Source organism: Periophthalmus magnuspinnatus, chromosome 6 (assembly GCF_009829125.3).
Source record: "Periophthalmus magnuspinnatus isolate fPerMag1 chromosome 6, fPerMag1.2.pri, whole genome shotgun sequence".
In the NCBI taxonomy this organism is placed as follows: Eukaryota; Metazoa; Chordata; class Actinopteri; order Gobiiformes; family Gobiidae; genus Periophthalmus; species Periophthalmus magnuspinnatus.
In genome coordinates this window covers 25,179,662-25,200,883 of record NC_047131.1, presented here as the reverse complement: position 1 = coordinate 25,200,883, position 21,222 = coordinate 25,179,662, and the positions used below count along the sequence as shown (strand labels likewise).

Below are 21,222 nucleotides of genomic sequence, written 5' to 3'. Positions count from 1 at the left end.
TGCAGTAGATGTAAAATTTGGCTGTTTTGAACACAGGGTAATAGCAGCATGATTTTGTTAGTGCCAATCATACACTGTAAATGTCAGTATAAAAATGTTTAAGTGTAGGCTGCACATGTGCAGCAGGAGCATGGATTCAGCATTGACATCTAACTTATGTGCGTCCTGGGCCAGCAACTTAACAACTACAACTCAGCTCGCACTAATCACACTTCCAACAAGCCTCAAGCATGAAGGGCAAGTAGTTACCCTTCAGTTGTAAGGCCACTACCCACTAACACTTGTTTCTGCCTTTTTTATTTTGTCTTGATCGAGGAGTGTCTTACATTCATAATGAAGACATTGTGTTTTTGCCCTTGTCTGTGTAATGATTTGAATTAGGAATTATTATTATTGCACAAAGATTTTAATTAGGCCAAGATGTGCGGTAATATCTACAACATTATGACATATATTAGTTTACTGCTATTTCAAGCAATTAGAAAACATCTGCAATGTTTTCAAAACTGGCTGAGCACATGGTTTTCAATTACTGAAAATTTGTGAAAAATGCATGTGCTTTAATGGAATATGCAACACTCATAGGATGTGCATCAGCTCACTGTGTATGTTTGGAGTGCACCAAGTCACAGCACTTGTTTTACTGATGTACTGTTTATTATCATTGTCTGCTTCCTCTTTAGTCATCCATCTTCAAAGGGACTTTATTCACACCCTTCTGGCATAAATTTGATGCCAGCAATGCATAGGTTTCCATTACTTCAGTGTGAGGGGATTGCTGTATCAGCAAGATGGTATACCAAACAGAGCTAGTGCAATAATAAACTGTAGTAACGCGTGGGCACTTTAGGGTGTGTTTTCCCTGGTGAAGTGCAGTGTGTCAGCCTCCTCTGAGACCAGGGCACAGAGGACAAATACAAGTCAGCCAACTGCATCTGAGTCATGCTCAGAGAACCACTTCTCAGGTAACACTGAGGCATGATGGGAGAGGGCACCAACACTGCCCTATACAGTATGTGTGTCCTGTTCTGTGTGGACAGTATACACAGACTTTACTTTGTTACTTTCTTACAAAGGTGCAAAATATTCTGTTTCCCATGCAGCAATGGCCATATATCATACTAACGGAAGATTACAGATAAGTTTTTTTGGTTTTGGTTAAGGCCACGTTTCTTATCTGCCCCTTTCATCAGAGATGTGTGACCCGCACTCTGGGAGGGTTATAAACCACACACCCTTGTTCAACTTTGCTTTAAATTTCTTATCTGTAGAATGTGTAACCCGAGGGGTATAAAACAACGGTACAGTCTCACCTTGTTTTGACTTCGCCTTAAACAATGCTTAAGACACTAGTCACTTGACTCTGCTTTAGACTCTGTTTTGAATTTTGCTGGATGCTGCCTTTAACGCGACTGTACTACTGTCACCAACAATAAATATTCACAGGACAATTTCTGTGCTTTTACGCCTGTTCTTTATGTAGAACAGAACAGAAACTGATATCTGCCATGACAGTTAGTGTATATTAATCAAGTGAACAACTGCATCAGGACTGTTGGACTGGGAGGGGGTAAAGAGTACTCATTTACCCTGGGTCTAGAGGGAAGGATATGAAGGGGCTCAATGTCTGCAATGTGCATCATTCATACAGAGAAGATGTAGATGTAGAGCGCCCTGAATTTTGAACAACACCCCTGATTATGACCGCCAACCTAACTTTAGTGGTTACAGTGTTAATGTGAAGATGTGAGGCACACTTTGTACTCTATCAGCCTGGATAATAATGTTTGTGGAGGGTCATCTGAGTATACCACCCATGCCATTTGAATGTGCACATCACCACACTATGAAGCGTTCATTTTCAGTGGCAACCCCAGAAAGAGGCAACAACGACGATTAAAAAGATAAAAATAAATTCACTGATGTGGATAAGCCGAGCATCCTATTCATCTTAATGCACTGTTGAACTGATCTGTCACATTTGCACAGAGGTGGAGCAGTAATTTCCCAGATTTACCCTCCATGGCGCTCCCACTAGAGTGCTGACACACTGCTGGCAGCTCTCGCTCTCTCTGGAAACAGCATATGAAAGTCAGCAGAGATGCTCTACCAAATCCTTCTTCTCCTGCTGGTACCAGTCACATTCGCTAACTAGAGGCCCATGGAGCACTACATGACAGTACATGGCATTAGCTCTGTAGGCACTGGAAGCTTCAAAGATTGTGTGACCATGATGTTGTTTAGGAATGTGCACTCAGCAAACCTGTTCCTCTCTATTTCCTCAGCTTCCCTTCCCTGTAATAATCAATAGTGGGCTCTGGGCAGTACTGGCACACTGACAATAGATAGTTCAACGTTACATTAGAGATAAGGATTGTCGCCAGCCTGCGGGGATTGCCGACTCAAACACACTTCACTCTTCCATTCACTTTAGTCACTCTTATCTTATCTCCCTGTCTCCCAGTCAAACAGCTGTCCAGCATCCAGCTATTTGATGACTCTTTTGCTGTTGGATTGTCTGTGGAATCCCTACTTATTTGACAGTAACAAGTAAAACATGTGACTTCAATACAACATACATAAATATTTCCAGTGTCTTTTGGTACCAAAATTTACTATTCTTTGTGGTGGGTATTAGATTCTAATATTTAATTATGTCTTGCTCCCAAATGGGGGGCTTTCACGCTTAATATCTTTAAGAAAATTCCCCAAAATTTGAACCTAATAAGTACTGTTAGACAAGGCAAGTCTATTTGTATAGGACACAATTCATACACAAAATAATTCAAAGTGCTTTACAGAATAAGATAGACATTAAAATCACAAAACAACAAATCAAAACATAAATAATCACAAATAATCATCATAAAATCAACATTAAATGAGAAGAGTGCAAAATAAAAACCTTTCAGTCATATGCACAGCTAAACAGAACTGTTTTGAGCCTGGATTGAAACATTGCCATTGTAAACATACTGTTAGTGCTTTTATTTGCTTTGTTACAACTAAAATCTGCATATTACCTGTATATTACCCTGTCTCTGTTAAATATTGTAGCCCTGTTTGCGATGCCATCTGAAATCATACAAAATGTACAAAAAGACTTTGGTCTGTCTTGACTCTCTTCTCTTCTTTAACCCTCATGCGTTTTTGTGTAATTCTATTTTTATTCCCAAAATGAAGTACATTTTAATTTCTAATGATTTGTCAGTTAATGAAAAATATTTGCTTTTCATGTATTTGTAGGTTCAATAATTTACAGTCAGTTACAACAATTCAATATTCACATTTCTGAACTCTAGAACGTGTAGCTATTCTTAGTAATATCTGAATAAAACAAAGCCTCTATTCCCCTATGTCAAGGCTGAACTTGCTACATAATAATGCAATTTGTGCTTATATGAAAGGGTATTCTTAACGATACATAAATCATCTTGTATTTTAATAGTGATGTTAATTATGATTTTACATGATATAATTTGACATTTCCTTGCCCAATACTTAAGGAATCAGTTGAAGTAATAAAAAAGTAACAATATATAACGGTTTATCTTAGATTACCACTCCACTGACCCATCAGGAATGAAATGCAATATTTTACAAGAACAACTTTTACAATCTACGTATATATACAGAATATTTTGTCAGCTTTTGTAAATACGCTCTCAGACCTAATAGGTGTATGCTGTGCTGCTGTTGTGGCTTGAGTCTTTTCATTTGTATGAATATTTTAGCTCTACAGTGGGTCGTACGTAGATGAATTATGTAACGCAGAGAAGCCGGGAACAGAAGAACCATTTCCACTTCATCTCAATCTCTCCCTTTTTTACATTATGTTGGAAATATAATAAACTACTCCTCACCTTGACATAACCATATTGACTGAAGTTTAGGATAAACCTCCAGGGTGTATACATAAAGCTAACGTATTTCACAGTTGCTCTTATCCATGAAAAAAAAAAAAAAAAAACACTGAAATTTCATCAAGATGATTTTTATTGGTAGCAGCATTTGATGATTCATACACAGCTAGATTACATAGAGCATATAACTTATTCACTGTAGCAGCTAAACAGTACAACTTCATAGAGCTATGAAAAACATAAGAGGGGTATATATTTTCCAAAGATTCGTTGTTCAGTTTGTAGTAGCTTTGTCAGTAGGAAAATGTAAAATGATGACTCCCTTATTATTAATCTTACTGGCAAACAAGTAAAATATTTTATGCTAAACAAAATCACCTAGGAAGCCCAAGATGACATGCTTTTTCAATACTTTATAAAGATGGATAGAGACTGCTTCAGCAAGGAAAAGTAATAGTCTAATCACTGCCGGTTTAGATTTCAACCAGTCAAAAAATATATGCTATTTCTTTCAGTTTGGTACACCCTGACCTACCCTACCAATGTGGGACAACAACTAAACCTTTTGTGTAAAATGTACAAAAGAGGGTGCAACCAGTTGAATACAAGCACCATTTTTCACATGTTTTAGGAAGTAGACTACTGATCTAGGGTTTGATTTCCTTTGCAGTGCTAATGAATAAGACACTCAAAGGGCCTTGGCAGGGGGCCCAGATCAGCACAGAGAAGCGGGAAGGCCCATGTACTGTACGTATAATAATAATTCCTGTCACATACAGCACAGTGGTCTCTCAGTGTGTGTGTGTGCAGCTTTGTTCATACATCTGTCCTAGTCAATCCCTAGTACAACCTCAATATGCAATATCACACATTTGACTTAAGGCAGCTCTTCTACACTGTTTTTTTGAATACTAATGTGACTACACGATGGCCACAGGGCTCATGGTTGCCCATATAGTTTAATCCTGTTGAGTTGTAAATTTTACCTTTTGTACACATTTATAGTTACATTTGATATACATATACTTTTAAGCATACAATAAAATAAAGGCAAATATCAGTAATAAAAATAATACATTAATATGTCTTTCCTATTCCTATAAACTAGTTATATTTTATGTTTTAAAAGTACAATATATTACACTTTCATATAAATGTAAGAATAATTTAAGCTTCTAGCGTTTAATGTTTCCAAAAACTGTACCATTTTTTACCTCTTTTCCCCCAAAATAATGTTAATCTTAAAAACACCCAAACCTTCAATACCCTGTTCTATGCAGCTAGGATTTCCACATAACTGCACTCTTGTTTATGTGGACTTTTCATGCTTATGACATTACATCTTGAGGACTCCACAGACAAGATCTTGAAGGAGCTTGGTTCGTTCCTGTGTGGTTTTCAGGACTTCCTCATGATTAGCTTTTTCTTCACTGTTGTAGTCTGTTATCACCTTGTTTGTTATAAGAGACACTCCCAGGACACGCAAACCACAATGACGAGCCACCAGCACCTCTGGGACTGTGCTCATGCCTAGGATAAATATATACATTATTATATACATTGTTTTAACTTCTATCCTTTCTCTTTTTACTTTAAGTTGCATAGGCCTAATTCATTATTTATTAATGTCTATGCAAAATTTCTCAGACAATTCTACTAACAAAGTCAATATGAATGCATTTATAGTTATACTGCAACTGTAGAATATGCAGTTGTTCATGACAGGAAACAGCAATTGATTAAACACATGGTATTAAAATTATATTTACCGACAGCATCAGCCCCCAGAGTCTGCAGAAGTTTGCACTCTGCAATGGTCTCGTATGAGGGCCCAGCCAACATGCAGTAAACACCTTCTTGAAGGAAGTGGGCTACCCCCATGGCTTCAGCTGTAGACCTCAGTTTAAGCCTCAGTTCACGATCATAAGCATCGGACATGCAGGGGAAACGCACTCCAAACCTATAAGAGGAAAGAAACATATAATTTCAATACTATGACCATTGATTGACTGTACAGTTCCAAAATCCAAAACACAGAAACTGAAAGCTACATTTTAATTATCAATGCCAATACTGTTGGAGGCACTAGGAATATACTACATTACCTTTATTACAATAAAATATATCAATGAAAAAAAAAGAAACCTTTCTTCATTTGGTCCACACAAAGGGTTTTGTCCTGCAAAGCCTGGCATGTTAATGTGATCCTTAATGATCATAATATCTCCAACACTGAAGCTGTCGTTGAGTCCTCCTGCTGCATTTGTCACAATCAGAGTTTTCACTCCCAACAGAGAGAAGACACGCACAGGATACGACACCTACAAAAAACACAGCAATTTAAGTTAAGATCACTGCGATATAAGAAAGGGAAGACATATTATTGTTATTATAGTTTTATGCTTATATCTGTGTTAGTTTACCTGTGTTGTGGCTTTTACAAGTCACTTTAAATTAATTTAATGATAAAGCTAGAACAACTTTGCTTAATTTTTGTTCTAATGCAGACTAATAAAAAGAGTCTCTTATACTAACTGGCTTAATAGGGAGAACACCCAGTTTTCCTGGTTCTACATCCTTATTTTTGTATGTCACTAATGTTTTTGTTTTGTCACTGATAGAGATGATATAATAAATGCGAAAATCACTAAATTAAATTAGCAAATTAGTTTGATTCTAAACATTCATAGATTTTTACATCTTACTTTGAGATATCATTAAGTCTTGTGGTACATCTTATCTGTGTGTTGATGTGATAGACTGTTAACTTGATGATGTTTGTGTAATTTCATTGTCATGTGACATGTGCTTTTATATGCTGCAGGAAGTGTATAAACCACCTGCTAAAACAATAACTTAGTTTTATGATTAAATTGGATTAGTGTAAAAAGACAAAAGTTCAAGCTCATGTTGACAGCACAGCAGTTATAAACCAACTTTAGCGAGAAAGCTAATCCCCACAAATCAGTTTTTGTCCTGTATTAAAGGACTTTTGAATCAGCAAAATATCAAAATGCAGAACAATCTGCAGAACAATCTGAAACATTGAGACATGCAGTGGCACACAGAGCAGATTAGACAGTGGACAACTAGTCTGTCTAGTTTTATATTTTATTAAAAACTAAACAATACATTGTTTGTAATAAAAAGACAAATTTTACACTCCACTCCCAATCTTGAAAAAAACCCTTTTTTATCCATTAATGACTTACCGTGTGTATACTGTAGCCTTCATAGAAGTGAAATCTCCCCTGCATGCACACACAATCGTGTCCTACGAGTCTTCCAAAGACCAGCTTACCAGCATGACCTTGGACTACACAGTCGGGAGAAAGTCAATGTAACTTTGTAACTTTGTAACCGAAAAGTTGATGTGAATAGTTAGTTAGTATAGTTTCTTTTGTAACTGGACACAGATTTGAATAAAGGGAATACTATACCAGTGCTAGTGGGAAATTGAGGGATGTCTTCATATTTGATTGTTACACTGTCTTCCAGCCTGTCAGCCAGACCACCCAAACCTGATCCACAGATGATGGCCACTATTGGGCGTATCTTTGTTCGGTTCAACAACCACTCTGCTGTTTTTTTGTACTCTTCAAACCTAGTGAAAGAAAACATTATTATTATTTCACAGCAACCCATGTAAATTTGTCCAAACATGTCTCAGTTATTTAAAAATGAATTACTTTGACAGTTCTCAGTCTAAACATTGCAAAAAAATAAAAAAATAAAAAAATTGAATTTGTAACAACTTGCAACATATGCCTGGAAAATACCATTATAATACGTTATTTAGATTAATTTCCATCAGTGTCATACAAAAGTATGTAGAACCAGGAACAAGGATGTAGAACCAGGAAAACTGGATTTGCTCTCTGTTTTATAGCAGCATGTAAGTGACACTTGTCATTGGTCTAGGTTAGAAACTAATCACTAATAAACTAAAACTAGTCAAACTTGTGCTAGCTGTTGTTACCACACATTACAGCACAGTGAAGTGGCAGTTTTGTGGCAGCTGTCACACAAAGTGGCTGCTCTTTTAAGCCACAGGTGTCAGTGACACCAGGACCACCAAACAACAGAAGAATTTGGATGGAAAATTGCAAAACACAGTGGCCAATGAATAACTGTAGTCCTGGTTTAAATAGATAATCATTCCAGGAAGTTAAGCAAAAACCCAAAGTGAATACATTTCAGACAGAATTATCAATAAGCTATAAAGTAAAAACATTAACTTTCAAAATATGGTTAGTTGTTTTACAAAAAGTGCAGCAATACTAAATATGTGTATATTAAGGCCTGGGCTGAGCTATGACATGCATTTGTTGCAATAGTTGGCTGAGTACAATAACAAGTTACTTTCACTATGTTCACTATGCTGTGACACGCTCTGTTAACATTACATAAACGGGCCACCTTATGCAAGATAAGGGGATTTTCCTTCAGGGAAAGGAGGTTAGCCGATGCCTGCGGCTCGGAGCTGTCCGTGGTACTGCTGAGAACTCAAAGCCCCCTTGACCCGAGCATAAAGACAAGCCTGGCGAGCTATTCAAGTTTTTTGAACTGGCACAAAACAATGCAGCAGTTTAACTTGGTGCTACAGCTCAGTGTCAGTTATGAAACCTGAAAGACTGGACTAGTAAACACTGACGTGGTTATTACAGGAGGGGAGTGATTAGTTAGTGAACAGATTGACAAGCTAATGTCAGCACGGCTAGCCAAAGACGCCTCACATCCGAATAATGTGTTAAGTAACGTGCAAGGTATTTGTAGATACCATACATTTAGACAATCATGTTCAAATGATCTGCTTTGTTCTATTGATATGAAATGATTAGGCTACTGGCCAGCCTTGATAACCACGGGGCTCATCCACTTAGCGTTACATGCGCCTCCATAGACTAAGGTTAGCTTCATCAGTCGGACAGACCTACCTGATGTGATGGGAGGGCGCTTCCATCTCCAGAGACAACTTGCTGATCGGTCTTTGTTAGTTTAGTTTGTTAGACAGTAGCTCCGCGTTCCAACTTCACAGTAGTTTAGCGGTTGATGGAGATCCGCGTTTCAGGACAGTCGAGGTCATGCTGCGTGGTGGCGTCATCGCGCTTTGAACGCGTGGGCGTGGTTTGGGGGTGCCGGTCTCTTTGAAGTGGACAAATCCTATTTTCTAGCAGAGTGGGCTGCTAAGTCAGCCGTTCTCTGACTCAGACAGCAGGGAAAAGCGGCTGAAACAGTGTGTAGTTAGAGAAAAACATTAGATCAACAGGTAAGGCTACACACATAACATTTAAAACATATTTTCAATAATGTTTTTGCGACCACAAATGCAAAATGAAATGAAATTTCGTTCTGTGTACATTGAATAAAGCCCGTTTAAGTCAATAATAACACTATAGGTAGACTGTTGATAGATTTCTTTGTGTCTTTCAATTTAAGACATTTTTATAGCCTCCATGAATGGGTTTCAGAATAAAAGAAAAGTAGCACCACCATTGTGATTACCAATTTAAAACAAAATATGATATCTTTTGAATGGGATAAAAGTCCTCAAAATGTTTCATACATCTGGATGATGAAATCATGAATAGATCACCTCCCTACCATTGATTATTAAAAACATTAAATATTATTGACCATGCCTAATCGGGACATACACTGTATTGTAGTAGGCTCCCTGTTTATTGATTATGAGCAAAAATAATGACCATACTGTGGAGTCCTGCCTCTCTGCTGCCCCCTGTTTTCCGCCCCTGCATTCCAGCACTAGTGCACCACGAGCCTGCTTCCTCACCGGGCTGTGGACTGACACTTCAGACGACATATCCAGCGTAAACTTTTTGTTTGGGCTCCTGACATTCCTTTTTTTTTTTTAGGAATGCGCAGAATGCAGTGAATTTTCAGGCATATCAGCGGTTTTTTGTTTTGTTTTGTTTTGTTTGTGGGTGATGTAGAACATCTTAATAGATTCCAAACTAGAACACTTCTTCAGGCAATAATGACATGCCTGTGATTCTAGGCTTATTATCCCTTACTATCTAGCCTTATACTGTGTACAAATGAAACAGCCAAAAACAGGTTGACTGAAGGAGAGAAGGCACAGCACAGCCGGTCAAAGCTGCACCAGCCGTCGCGGCCAATCAGAAAACAGATTGCTAGATAGTACTCAGGTTGCCAGGGCAACAAACCACAACTGAGTACAGCCCAATGTGCTATTGAGATGTATGAGTCCCATTACAATCATAAGAACAGCGAAAACACAGGTAACACTTCTTCCTCTTTCTAACAATGCTATGATTAGCATCGTAAACTAAATGTTTACTTTGCTAGTCGTTTGAAAGTTAGAGCTTGACATGAACGAGTAGAAGGACGAAGGACCATGTAGCAACCGTTACGTCCAACAGTTGTGATAACAGCTAACAGAAAACAGCTATAGCGTGATCATTTCGACCACGTTTAAATGTAATATGTCGACAATGTAATGACATGCTAACAATATAATAAATTAGCCGCTTTCCAAACTTTTCACCCCATGTACCACCCAAGACAAGATTTGGCTTTTCGAGTGTCACCAGATCTAAACCACGTCTAGAACAGGACTATCCCAGGTCTACTCTAGGGCTGAACCAGGTCTGAAAGTGGACATCATTTTCACTGTAGTTCTAAACAAAACAAAAAAACAAACAAAAAAAAAAAAAACAAAAAAAAAAGAAAGAAAAAAAAAGAAAAGAAAAGTGGATAATATGAACACTGGAAGAAGTTATTGTATTTCTGGCAGGTGATTATATCTTTAGCCTGGCAAGAACATTTTTCTCTTGTAATGTAATAACTGTAGCCAATAATTTAGTAATTATTGGCAAGATCTTATTAAATTATTAACGATTATTACATTATCGGTCACTACAGACCATGGTTCTAACTAACTAATTAATTTACTATTTAGGTGTAACTAATTTACACCTAAACAGTTATTATTAACTAGCTCATAATAAATTACCTTTATGCCACATCAACAGTGTAATAAAAAATGTTCCCTTGACTGTTTTAGCCTGTTAAAATTTTATTTAACAAACTGGACTAAAATTTTTTGTAGCCTACAACAAATAACTGCTTGGAGTCTTGTCTTGGGACCAGTGTCACTTTCAGTAAATCACAGTCTAAAACTATGGCTTTTAACTACGTGAACTCTACATTACAGTAACCATTACCATTTGTGTTTCTGCAGGTAAAGAGGCGTATAAGGCATGAAAGATGTCAGCAATACAGATCCCATCAAAAAACAAGATGATAAAAACAAAAGTATCTTTAAATCCCAAAATTGTTTTGAAGGATGAAGAGAAAGTTACAAAGGTATCAATTTCTAACTTTCTAATTCTCTACACTAACTTCAAAGTGATATTGCATTGATTAAGTTGTCACTATTTGAACATGTCACTATAGTATACTAGAAATCATTTTACTGTGCACCAACTTCCAAATCTTTGAAATGACCTGTGTCAAATGACAGACTGTTCTAATAATTACCTTGGCTTCTTGGGGTGCACCAAAATCAATATCTGACTGCAGCGTTTTGTTGCGTCGGTGACCTCACTTCGGCAAATTTTCAGACCCCTGTCGCCTTGACTTTCTCTCTGTGCTCAAATTCGGAATGTAACTTGCCATCATGTGACAAATAATAAAAGCACAGAAGCTAGCAAAGTTTAATGTTAATTTTATAAATCAGATTTGATGACATATTCACAAATTTCAAATTCAGTCATTTATCTGTCTACTAGATGACCCCAACAATGTACTCAAAGGAGATGTTACAATCAACTGAGGAACGCCTGGCCAACACCATGAAGATGTACCCACCGCGGATACTGGAACAGCTGGACATGACCTACACGTCTTTTCATAAAGTAAATACATTAAAACTACTGGATAACTCCAATACCAATAATAATGATTTATAATGTTAATAGTGATAAATAAATGATAAAGTTATTTAAAAAGAAAGCACTTTAGTGTGCTCATTATTCAAATGTATTCCTCCTGCATGGAGATTATTCAGAGGTCATTATACTGTATCAAAGCTGCTGACTTAGCTGCCACTAAGTGACAGACTGAGGGCAAATGTTACTGTATGCCTGGTGCTTTGAGTTTTAGTTTGAATTGTGTTTATAAATACTAATATTTCCGCTATAAATCAACAAATTGTGATACATGTATCTTTTCATTTAGTTTTCCTTGATTGAAGTGGATCAGGCACTTTTCCAACCGTATCCCACTAAGCTTGTCTTCCAAAACTTCACTCAAGGGGAGATGTACAAGTTACCTCTGCAGCTTTTTAATAGGGACAAGGTATGTGCATGTAGAATTTATGTTCTCTTATGAGTGAACGGAATATTGTTTGTCATGTGTTAATTTAAAAATCAACATCTGCAGATGCTCATCAGTGTTTTTAAAGGTTGTGTGCTGAACCAACATTAAGACAACTTGACTAAAAAGGGATTGAGGGGCATTTATCTTTGCCAGTTCTACAATACACTGTCTTGAAATTAAATGAATAAATCATCAGTGGTGTATGTACCTGATTGTGTGCATTTTGCTGATTGTGTCTTGTGAAGGTCTCGAGATATGTGAAGTTGGAACTTCAGGAGTCAGAGTACTTTCATGTTGTTGGTCCAGAGGATACAAGTGGCAAAGTTGCACCAGGATTGTCTGCAAGTTACACAGTTTTATTCACGCCAAAGGACAACAAGGTAAATTTTACTGCTTGCACCAAAAGAAAATAATTCAAATAAGCCATTAACTGAAAATGATTAATGTTTTTGTTTTTTTATTAATAACCAGACCAATATCTGTACATTTACGTTTGTTTTAGGTTAAGGGCCTATATTAAGAACATGCCTGGTGTTGTGTAGTTCACACACGTTCACATATGTTTAACACACAAGCACTGCATATGTGTATATAGGCTGAATTCTGCTCTTAAATGGAAAACACTCTGTTCCACCTTGTGATGTCATGTGGTAATACACAAAGTGCTCCACTGTGTTTTTAACGTTCACATTTGGATAATTTCAGCTCTGGAATTTCCATATCTACTAAGCAAAAGGTAAAAGGTAGCTATTAACTTGAAAACTACTGCTTCATGACATCACAAGATAGAAAAAAAGCATTTTAAGCTTTGAAGATGTAGATAGAATAATAATAAAGGGTTACTCAAGCCTGTGTGGATGAAACAAAACACAACTTCAGGTATGTTTTTGATGAGGTAACAACATTCTAAGCTTGCAAGAGTAAATTTTATGTAATAAAGGATTTAGTACTCAGGTTTCTCACGATATTCATATCAGGAATCATACATTGAAGGGCCAAGCACTAGGTTGCATCACAATATCCTTTTGCTATACCTCATTCATACTGATACCTGAGAAGCAAGCTCAAACCAAAATGTAGAATCTCTAAATTAGGGGTAAAATTGTCACCCCAAGTATGTTTAATGTGTACCATAGTCAATGCACTGCTTTAGACTGCATAGATTAGTAATTTGTTGTCTATGTCCAGGACTATCAACATTGCCTGGTTTGCGTCACTGAGAGGGAGCGCTTCGAGATCCCAATTGTTGCTATAGGGCCCCGTGCCATCCTAGACTTTCGTGATGAGTTTCTTTTACCTGTCTGCCCTGTGAAAGCAACCACAGAGAAAACTCAGCTTGTGCGCAACACTGGAAACAGCAAAGCCAACTTCAAGCTACACACCAAAGAGTCAGTTACAATTTAATCAAGTAAATTTAAAGATGTGCTTGTACTGCTCTGTGCTTATCATTATTATACATTTACAGGCCTTTCTCTGTGATGCCTTCCTCCGGCAGTTTAGATGTGGGAGAAAGTGTGCAGGTGACTGTAATGTTTAGCCCCATGACCGTTGGTGACCACAGACAGGACCTACTGCTGTACTACCACACTGGTGAGCCATTTGCTGTTGTCTGTTAAAAGAATAAGATAGGACCATATAGACAGATTATTATCAAAGCAAATGCCGTTTCCTGTTGTGTGAGATACTAGTTTAAATATTATACAGTGAACAGATTCTTGAGCCTCAGCGGAGGTATATCTCAGGAGGATTTTGTAACATACATCCGTGTAAATTTTAGCCTAAACCTGTCTGTCCTGCTGCTGCTGTTTTGAACATCCCTGTAAATTTACTGTTGTGCCCCACCCTTTGCAAATGACTATTGAGTATAGCTCCTTGATTATTTACATACTAGAGCTGACAATGGTGCACACTACAAACCATCAAACCATTTCTGGTTTACAGTCTCTGTCCAATCTTGCATGAGTTTAAAGATTTTGCTCTAAACGTTGAAAAGAAATCAGTAATATATGCGGTAAAGTAGAAATGGGCTATAAAATAATAGCAAAATGTATCTCAACTTGATGTTTTATCAATAGCAATACTAAAATGGTTGGGGGGGGGGGGGGGACATCAAGCACAAAATGAACAAATATAGTAAACTAGTTAGATTGCATGTGGATTGTTGAGCATTTAATAATTTTTAGTATAGAATCTTTCTAAAATTATTGAAACCTATTTTTTTATTCAAAAAAAGCACTGCTTGATAGCACATGACATTGGAAACAGTGGTATTTCATTTCTTACTGTTTTTTATTGCATCTATGAAAGATAAATCACTGTCTTTGAGCTTACCCTGTACAGACGCTTATTCACGCAAAAAAGCACTGCAACTGCAGTCCGTCCTTGCAATTACCCTTCACATCAAAGCTTAATGCTGAGACTTTAAACTTGTACCTATACTCTTGGGGATCAATTAGTTTAAAGAAAGGCTAGCCATTAGCCATGGTTGTAGATTTTAGCCAAAAGAGATCTAACTTTTTCTGTGTTCTTGTAATATGTGAAAAACTAGACACTACTACTCTTGTTCATTGTAGGTTGAATATTATGGCAATAGATTCAAGTATCTTGCAGCTCTGTATTACCGTTCAACATGCATTACACGTTTAGAAGTTTGTTTTCATTTCAGTGCTGTGTGGTGTGTCAACAAGAGCTGCTACCACGAAATTTAACATCAATAAGGAAGTCAGATTAAAGGCTGATTCATTTAAGGACGTTTTTTAAAATTACAATAATCTAATTCGTGACACTTCAAAGTCCTTCCAAATGTTGAATTCAACACCTCAAGAGAATCCATTATTGAAGGAATGAATCTGGCTTTTATTAGCGGTGCATCACCCTCTTTTAGAGAGCTGAGCAGAGGGAAGCCAGAAATGTGAAAGAATGCTGACTCGATCGGTTGTTATCAGTGCAAAGTCACCTTGCCATCCCATAGCTCTTCTTTTTGGAAAAATAATTTATTGAACTACTTTGGACTCAAATTTATTTCCCAGTTACAGCTTTATGACATTTGATGCTCTCCTTGCATAGAGCCCATAACCAGATATAGCTTATAACAGATTTATGTTTAGGCTATTTCAAATGACAGATTTTAACGTGACTCTTTCCTTGTGTGCCCTGCAGTGTGGTGCCTTTTTCTCTGCATGTGCGTGATCCAGAGCAGTTTGCAGTGCAGCCATGTAAACAGGAAAGCCTGCTAAAGAAGTGGGACCAGTAGTGAACAGCCACATTAAGCATTTATAATGGGAGGGCCAGCTTGGGTCCAGAACACCACTTACAGCCCATCAAGACACTATCATTTTTAATTTAGCACCTTTCTCCCCCTCTCTCACTCTGTCATGTATGTTTCAGGTTAGCTTGGTACCAAAGTTCCACTATACTGTTTGGCCTAGTGGTGACTTCAGTATGTGGAAGTGATGTTTACATACACACCATTCTTGACTAACATGCATTGGGTCTCTGAAATAGATTTGCTGTCATTTGTTCCCTTCCCTGCTTTGTTTGCCACATTTTTTTGAGATCCTATCTCTTCTTTCTTCTGTCACTATATAGAAAGGCAGACAGCTCCACTGGAACTGCTTTGACGGATGAGCACTGTGGGGACTCTAGCACTAGCCTTTAAAAACATAAAAATACACATAAATAAATACAAGGGGCTACGATCAAAGACAGCAGAGGGGGTTGAAAAGATAACGTTGCTGTTTACAGAGAGAACTAATTGCAAAAACACAGAGCCAAGGGAAGGACAGGGTCGGGCAGACAGCCATGAGGAAAGAATTAACAATACGCTGCAGCTCTCCCTGTCTGTCAGCCACTGTCATAGCATCCGGATGTGAGGAGATAATTGCTTTTCTTTACTCCCTGTTCCCGCTCGCTCATTTCCCTTCCATCACTCATTGTCGGTCCTGGCTCATCTCGCTCTCATCTCTTTGATATGGCTGGGCTTTGTAGTCTTTTTCTGCAAAGTAAAATAGCAAAACACTGCACCAACCTGTTCTTTTTTTGCTTCAGCTTCAATGTAAATCTCAGTGATAATTGTCCCACAGAAATGCGCACAACTACTTTGTGAATAGTAATATTTTTACAGTTGTGCATGGTCAATATGAATCTTAACAGTTTATATTTCCTCAGAGAATGGTTTGTTGTGTTTTTCAATCAGAGTCAGTGTGTTGTTATAGCAGGTGACAGCATAACAAAGGACATTGGGGGGATTTTAGAGCGACTTGAGACTTGCATCTCCTCAGAAACAATGCACCTCAGGTCCTTATTAATGGTGGCGTTAAAGCCCAGCCTCATAGATTCATTGTTATTGTATCCACTTGGTGCTGTACACTGGGGAATTTGGGTTGAATATGTTTCAAATAACACAGGTTAAGTACAAGTTTTCAGAATAAATTATATTTACATTTACAAGATGTCTGTGGTATGTAAGCAGACTGAAATTGTTCAATAGTATTTCCAATAGTTGGACTTTGTACATTTTCAGAATCATTATTTATTAGACAATCTTAAAGTGTATTCCAATTTTATACTATCAAAATATATATATATATATATATATATATATATATATATATATATATATATATATATATATATATATTTATATATATATATATATATATATATATATATATATATATATATATATATATATATATATATATATATATATATATATATATATATATATTTATATATATATGTATGATAAAAATAAAAATCAACAGGGGATCCCAAAGCTCTGATAACTATTTGAAACAATGTTGTTTTGCTTTGGATTTACATTTGGTCAATCCAAACATAATGCTTTGATTGTTGAATTTTGTCAATTTCTCCATATTTCCCTCCACATCAATATGATTGTTTTAAGGATATGCTCCCTCCTGTGCTTTATGAGTGCTCTCTTTTTCCCTCCCTTCAAACTAGAGCTTGTACTTTAGGATGCTGTAGGGGAGGCAGGACTTGTCACACGCCTCACAAAGAGGGCCATAAAGCTTCTGAGTCCCGTCAGGCCCTCTGTGTTGGAAAAGAGGTTTTAGATCAGTTTTTACTGTTAAAACCTGACAGCAAATGGTCTCTCTCGACATTTTTCTTGAGCCCGTTGCATTTTTTGCTGGCATGGAGACATTCTTGGAAGTATTGTGTTATGTCTGTGACTATATCTGACTCTTTTTTAACTTGTTTTTCATCTTTCAGAGTTAGATTTGATATCTAAGCTATTTTACTCTTTCATTTTCTATTGGTTATCTAGCTAAAGTTTTTTCTTGAGTCCTCAGTCACCCCTGAAGCACCTGCAAAACCAGAAATGCATGACCAGATTTATAGTTTGTAAGTTAGATCTATAGTAGCCTCTATGCTATCAAGATGTGTCATAGTACACTGCACAGCCTAAAGTACAGCTCCTGCGGAAGGGGCGAGTCTTTTGGCTTAATTACACTATATTTCTTTTTAAACGCTGCCTCTCACATCAGGAAAAAGGACTGTGCAGCATTTGTTTGCTGTTCGGTGTTTCATCTTGGCCAAGAAAAGCAACTCCCTTTCATCAATCTGCAGGGATATAGTCGGCTAAAACATTTATCAGCAGATGGAGTTATTTCAGACTGGTTACAAATCTTATACAAGCTTGCCACTATGACCCTGTAGTAGTATTATGTGTTTTAATTAAAACTTTGGGAAATATCAATCAAACTCAATCCCAAAAACACAGAGGGAGGAAAGCCGTTGTTTGTAATCGCTTCCTCCTGGGGTCATATACAAATTCCCACTATATGCCCATCATTCTATACAAATAGTAATAGTCTTTACCCAAGATATTGCTTTAGTCCCTCCGATTTGAATTTAAACAAACATGCAGCTCATTTACATAGTCTGGCTTCATCGGAAACCTGGCTTTGCATTGCACATGTTTTTCATTAGTTGGTCTGTGCCATGGTTTAGATCCCCAAAAGCTGACACTAGCTGCGTAAGCCTTTGTAAGCCTTTGTTTGTGCGTTACAGAGCAGGACAGGTGAACTATTTTTCCTGTGACAGGATGATTTTGTGGGTTTTTTTGTTTGTTTTTTTGTTTTGTAAAGTAGCCACGCATCTAAGTTTGATTTTGTATAATGTAACAGTGCAATACACTGGAAGGAATAAGAGTCAGAGTTGATAAGGGGCAGATATTATAAGCTTTTGCTTCTTTCTGTGCCCTTTCATTCATCTATTATAATTGTACATAAGCTGAAATACTGTATGCAGATATGCTGCATTGATTTGTTTTGTTTTAATGAATGAAATAAATATAAAAAGAAAAAGAAAGAAAAAAAGAAATGTATGTTGCCGAATCCCGAATGAATGCCTCTTCTAACCTTATGTTTTTTTCACTTAAGTTGGTTAGACTTAGAGACTTAGGTGGCTATCTGTTTTAGATGGTTATGAAATATAAAATTCTCTTTTTCGGTCTATTATTTCTCCTAACTTTTACACACTCAATCAAACACTCACACAGAACTAAACTGAGACATTCCCTTAGCTCAACTCATTACCGCATATTAGATTTGTTCTGTATAAATTAATTTATAAACAAATACTTATACTTCTTCTTATCTTATCTCATTATAACATACTTGACTGTCATGCCATTTTATCAAAAAGGCCAAACAAACAAAGTGTAAATTTACATGTAAATTAAAGCAGTACTTCTTGATTTTGACAGGTGAAGTTGTTTATATCAGTTTATGTGGAGCTTGTGAAGAACTGGACATCCAACTTGGGTCTGACCTGGTTCTGCTGGACAAGACTTACATATCTTTGTCCAGCGTGCACACAGTGACCCTCACAAACACCAGCGACATCCCACTGCAGTACTTTTGGACTACACAGCCCAGCCACAGTGAGCAGGAGAAGGAGAAGCCCAGGTGTGTGCACAACTTCATTTATATACACGTATGACAAAAGAAGTATAAAACTCCCAAGAATATATGCCAGATTCCAATGCAGTCTTTTAAAGCCCAAATCTGTTTTTGTTTTAAACCCTTGCACACTTTCCCCACTGGTTCTTCATTTTGGAGAAATTGAAAAAAAAAAAAAATAATTATGACAAAAGCTATGAAGCCTTTGTCAATAAATAAGATTCACTGTTAAGTCTAAATGGACTTTGTTTAACCTAACTATAACTTTGATACAAACACTGCAACTGTTTGTTTTTGGACTGTCAGTTGCCAACTTTTCTCTTCTCTCTGACCTCCCTTACCCTGTGTGTTGTGTTCGCAGGGGCGCCCTGCTCTACCCAAGGGAGCAGCAGGAGGGCTTTCAGAGTGAGTTCAACACTGCAGCCATCCATCGCTCTGGGCCTCTGTCCACCGCAGCACCGGACCCTGTTTTTGACCTTTCAAATGAAGGTGCCATTACTCTGGAACCGATGGTGAGCATATGTCTTGTTTACGGCTTTACCATGTCCTCATTTGCCGTCACCATATTATATACATATTATTACATCTTTGCACCGTTTTCTGTAGTATGTTCATGAATAATTGTTTCTCTTATTACTTACAGCTGAACTGTGTGATGTATTTCTGCCATATGAATTTCAAGACTTCATAATTAGAAATCATAATCAATATCATATCTGTAATAAACATTGCTTTATTTGATGTTTCAAGCGAACAAAAACAAATAAAGTATTTTTTAGCAGTTTACAATATATTCCATTTTAAAGTGCATATGACTTCTAGTTTATTTTGTGGGATAGCACCTGCTGTAAATATAGATGGTATTTTTACCCCAATCAAAAAGTAATTTGTGAACAAAAGTTTAAAAAATATGTTGACTTGTAAGAAACTTTTTACTTATTATTTTAACAACGTGATGTCATGATTTCCAACCAGTAAGTAAAATGGGCAATCTTTTTTTTTATTTTTAGTAAAACCTTGTTTCAGTCAAATGAGTAACCTTACCTGTCCACTTTAAAAGTAAAAGACATATAAAACTAAATTGTATACTTTGTGGCCCTATTGGGGCTTATGGCCCTAAATCCCTATTTATTAGACAAAAAAGGACTGTGACAGTGCCACCTTTGAGCCTCAGGGCTGTCAGCTAATTCTGACACCATTGTCACTGCTAGTGTCTCCTTAGTTCAACTCAATCAGCCTCCCAGGGCACAGAAAGATAAAAGGTGAAAGAACGAAAGAAGAAAGAGTCACCCAATAGCAACACAAACTTTAAAAGGACAGTTAAGAAAAGATTTTACTATTCTGCTCATACTCCCGTCCACCTTCAGACGCCCTTAGAAAAGGGGAGATCCTGGCCTGGGGTCAGTAGCCACAGGAGCATTAAAAGAGGACATATTATGCCAAATTTATATGTTATAATCCCGCATAATTAGTTTGCTTGTTGTTTGCTTGTTGTTTTTTGTTGATTCATTCAAATCAGCTGCAGTGAAAGTTTATTATGAAGAGGCATGCCAGCAGCAGAGAAACAGCTCTACAGTTTTGAACAGTTTTTTTCTTATTAAGTTATTTTAGATCAGCATTGTGGTTTACAATAAAAATAAACAAATAAGGATCTAGACTGGCAAATGTTTAATACTGAATACTCGTCCCAATATCAAAACGTGTGTATCTATATATATCTATATATCTAAATATCTATATATATATATCTATATCTATATCTATATATATATATCTATATATATATATATATATATATATATATATATATATATATATATATATATATATATATATATATATATATATATATATATATATATATATATATATATATATATATATATATATATATATATATAAAACACTGTTGTCTTCTCAGGCAGGTGAAATATGGCCAAATGTTACAGAAGAGTTCAGCATCATCTTCAAGCCAGCAGCAGCCACTATTTACCAGCAGACCCTATATTGTGATATTACAGGTCAGTGAGTGAGCCTTAAGGAGACAAACTGAAATCCTCGTGCTT

General features: G+C 36.8%; 2 protein-coding genes across 2 annotated transcripts in view; one reads left to right on the top strand and one right to left on the bottom strand.

The window, feature by feature from the left end:
* Positions 1-3,978: 3,978 nt before the first annotated feature.
* pnp6 (purine nucleoside phosphorylase 6) lies at positions 3,979-8,951 on the bottom strand. The gene is made up of 6 exons (XM_033968080.2): positions 8,801-8,951; positions 7,304-7,467; positions 7,076-7,179; positions 6,009-6,184; positions 5,633-5,823; positions 3,979-5,393 (listed from the first exon to the last, which is right to left on the bottom strand). Exons 1-6 carry the CDS (start codon positions 8,824-8,826, stop codon positions 5,200-5,202), a joined length of 855 nt encoding a protein of 284 aa, XP_033823971.1. The 5' UTR covers positions 8,827-8,951; the 3' UTR covers positions 3,979-5,199.
* A 2,687-nt stretch (positions 8,952-11,638) lies between these two features.
* hydin (HYDIN axonemal central pair apparatus protein) overlaps positions 11,639-21,222 on the top strand; it is a 40,074-nt gene continuing 30,490 nt past the window's right edge. The window contains exons 1-8 of the mRNA XM_055222224.1: positions 11,639-11,764; positions 12,087-12,206; positions 12,473-12,607; positions 13,416-13,615; positions 13,693-13,817; positions 18,961-19,162; positions 19,518-19,668; positions 21,078-21,177. Of these exons, the coding sequence (XP_055078199.1) occupies positions 11,639-11,764; positions 12,087-12,206; positions 12,473-12,607; positions 13,416-13,615; positions 13,693-13,817; positions 18,961-19,162; positions 19,518-19,668; positions 21,078-21,177 (1,159 nt within the window). The remainder of the gene's footprint in view (positions 11,765-12,086; positions 12,207-12,472; positions 12,608-13,415; positions 13,616-13,692; positions 13,818-18,960; positions 19,163-19,517; positions 19,669-21,077; positions 21,178-21,222) is intronic.

Bases quoted from the DNA above. Each gene is read 5' to 3' on its own strand.
- pnp6 (XM_033968080.2), bottom strand. From the start codon at position 8,826: ATGGAAGCGCCCTCCCATCACATCAG. The intron at 7,468-8,800 runs GTAGGTCTGTCC...TTCTTTCACTAG, and splicing joins GCGCCCTCCCATCACATCAG to GTTTGAAGAGTACAAAAAAA. The intron at 7,180-7,303 runs GTATAGTATTCC...CCGACTGTGTAG, and splicing joins TCAATTTCCCACTAGCACTG to TCCAAGGTCATGCTGGTAAG.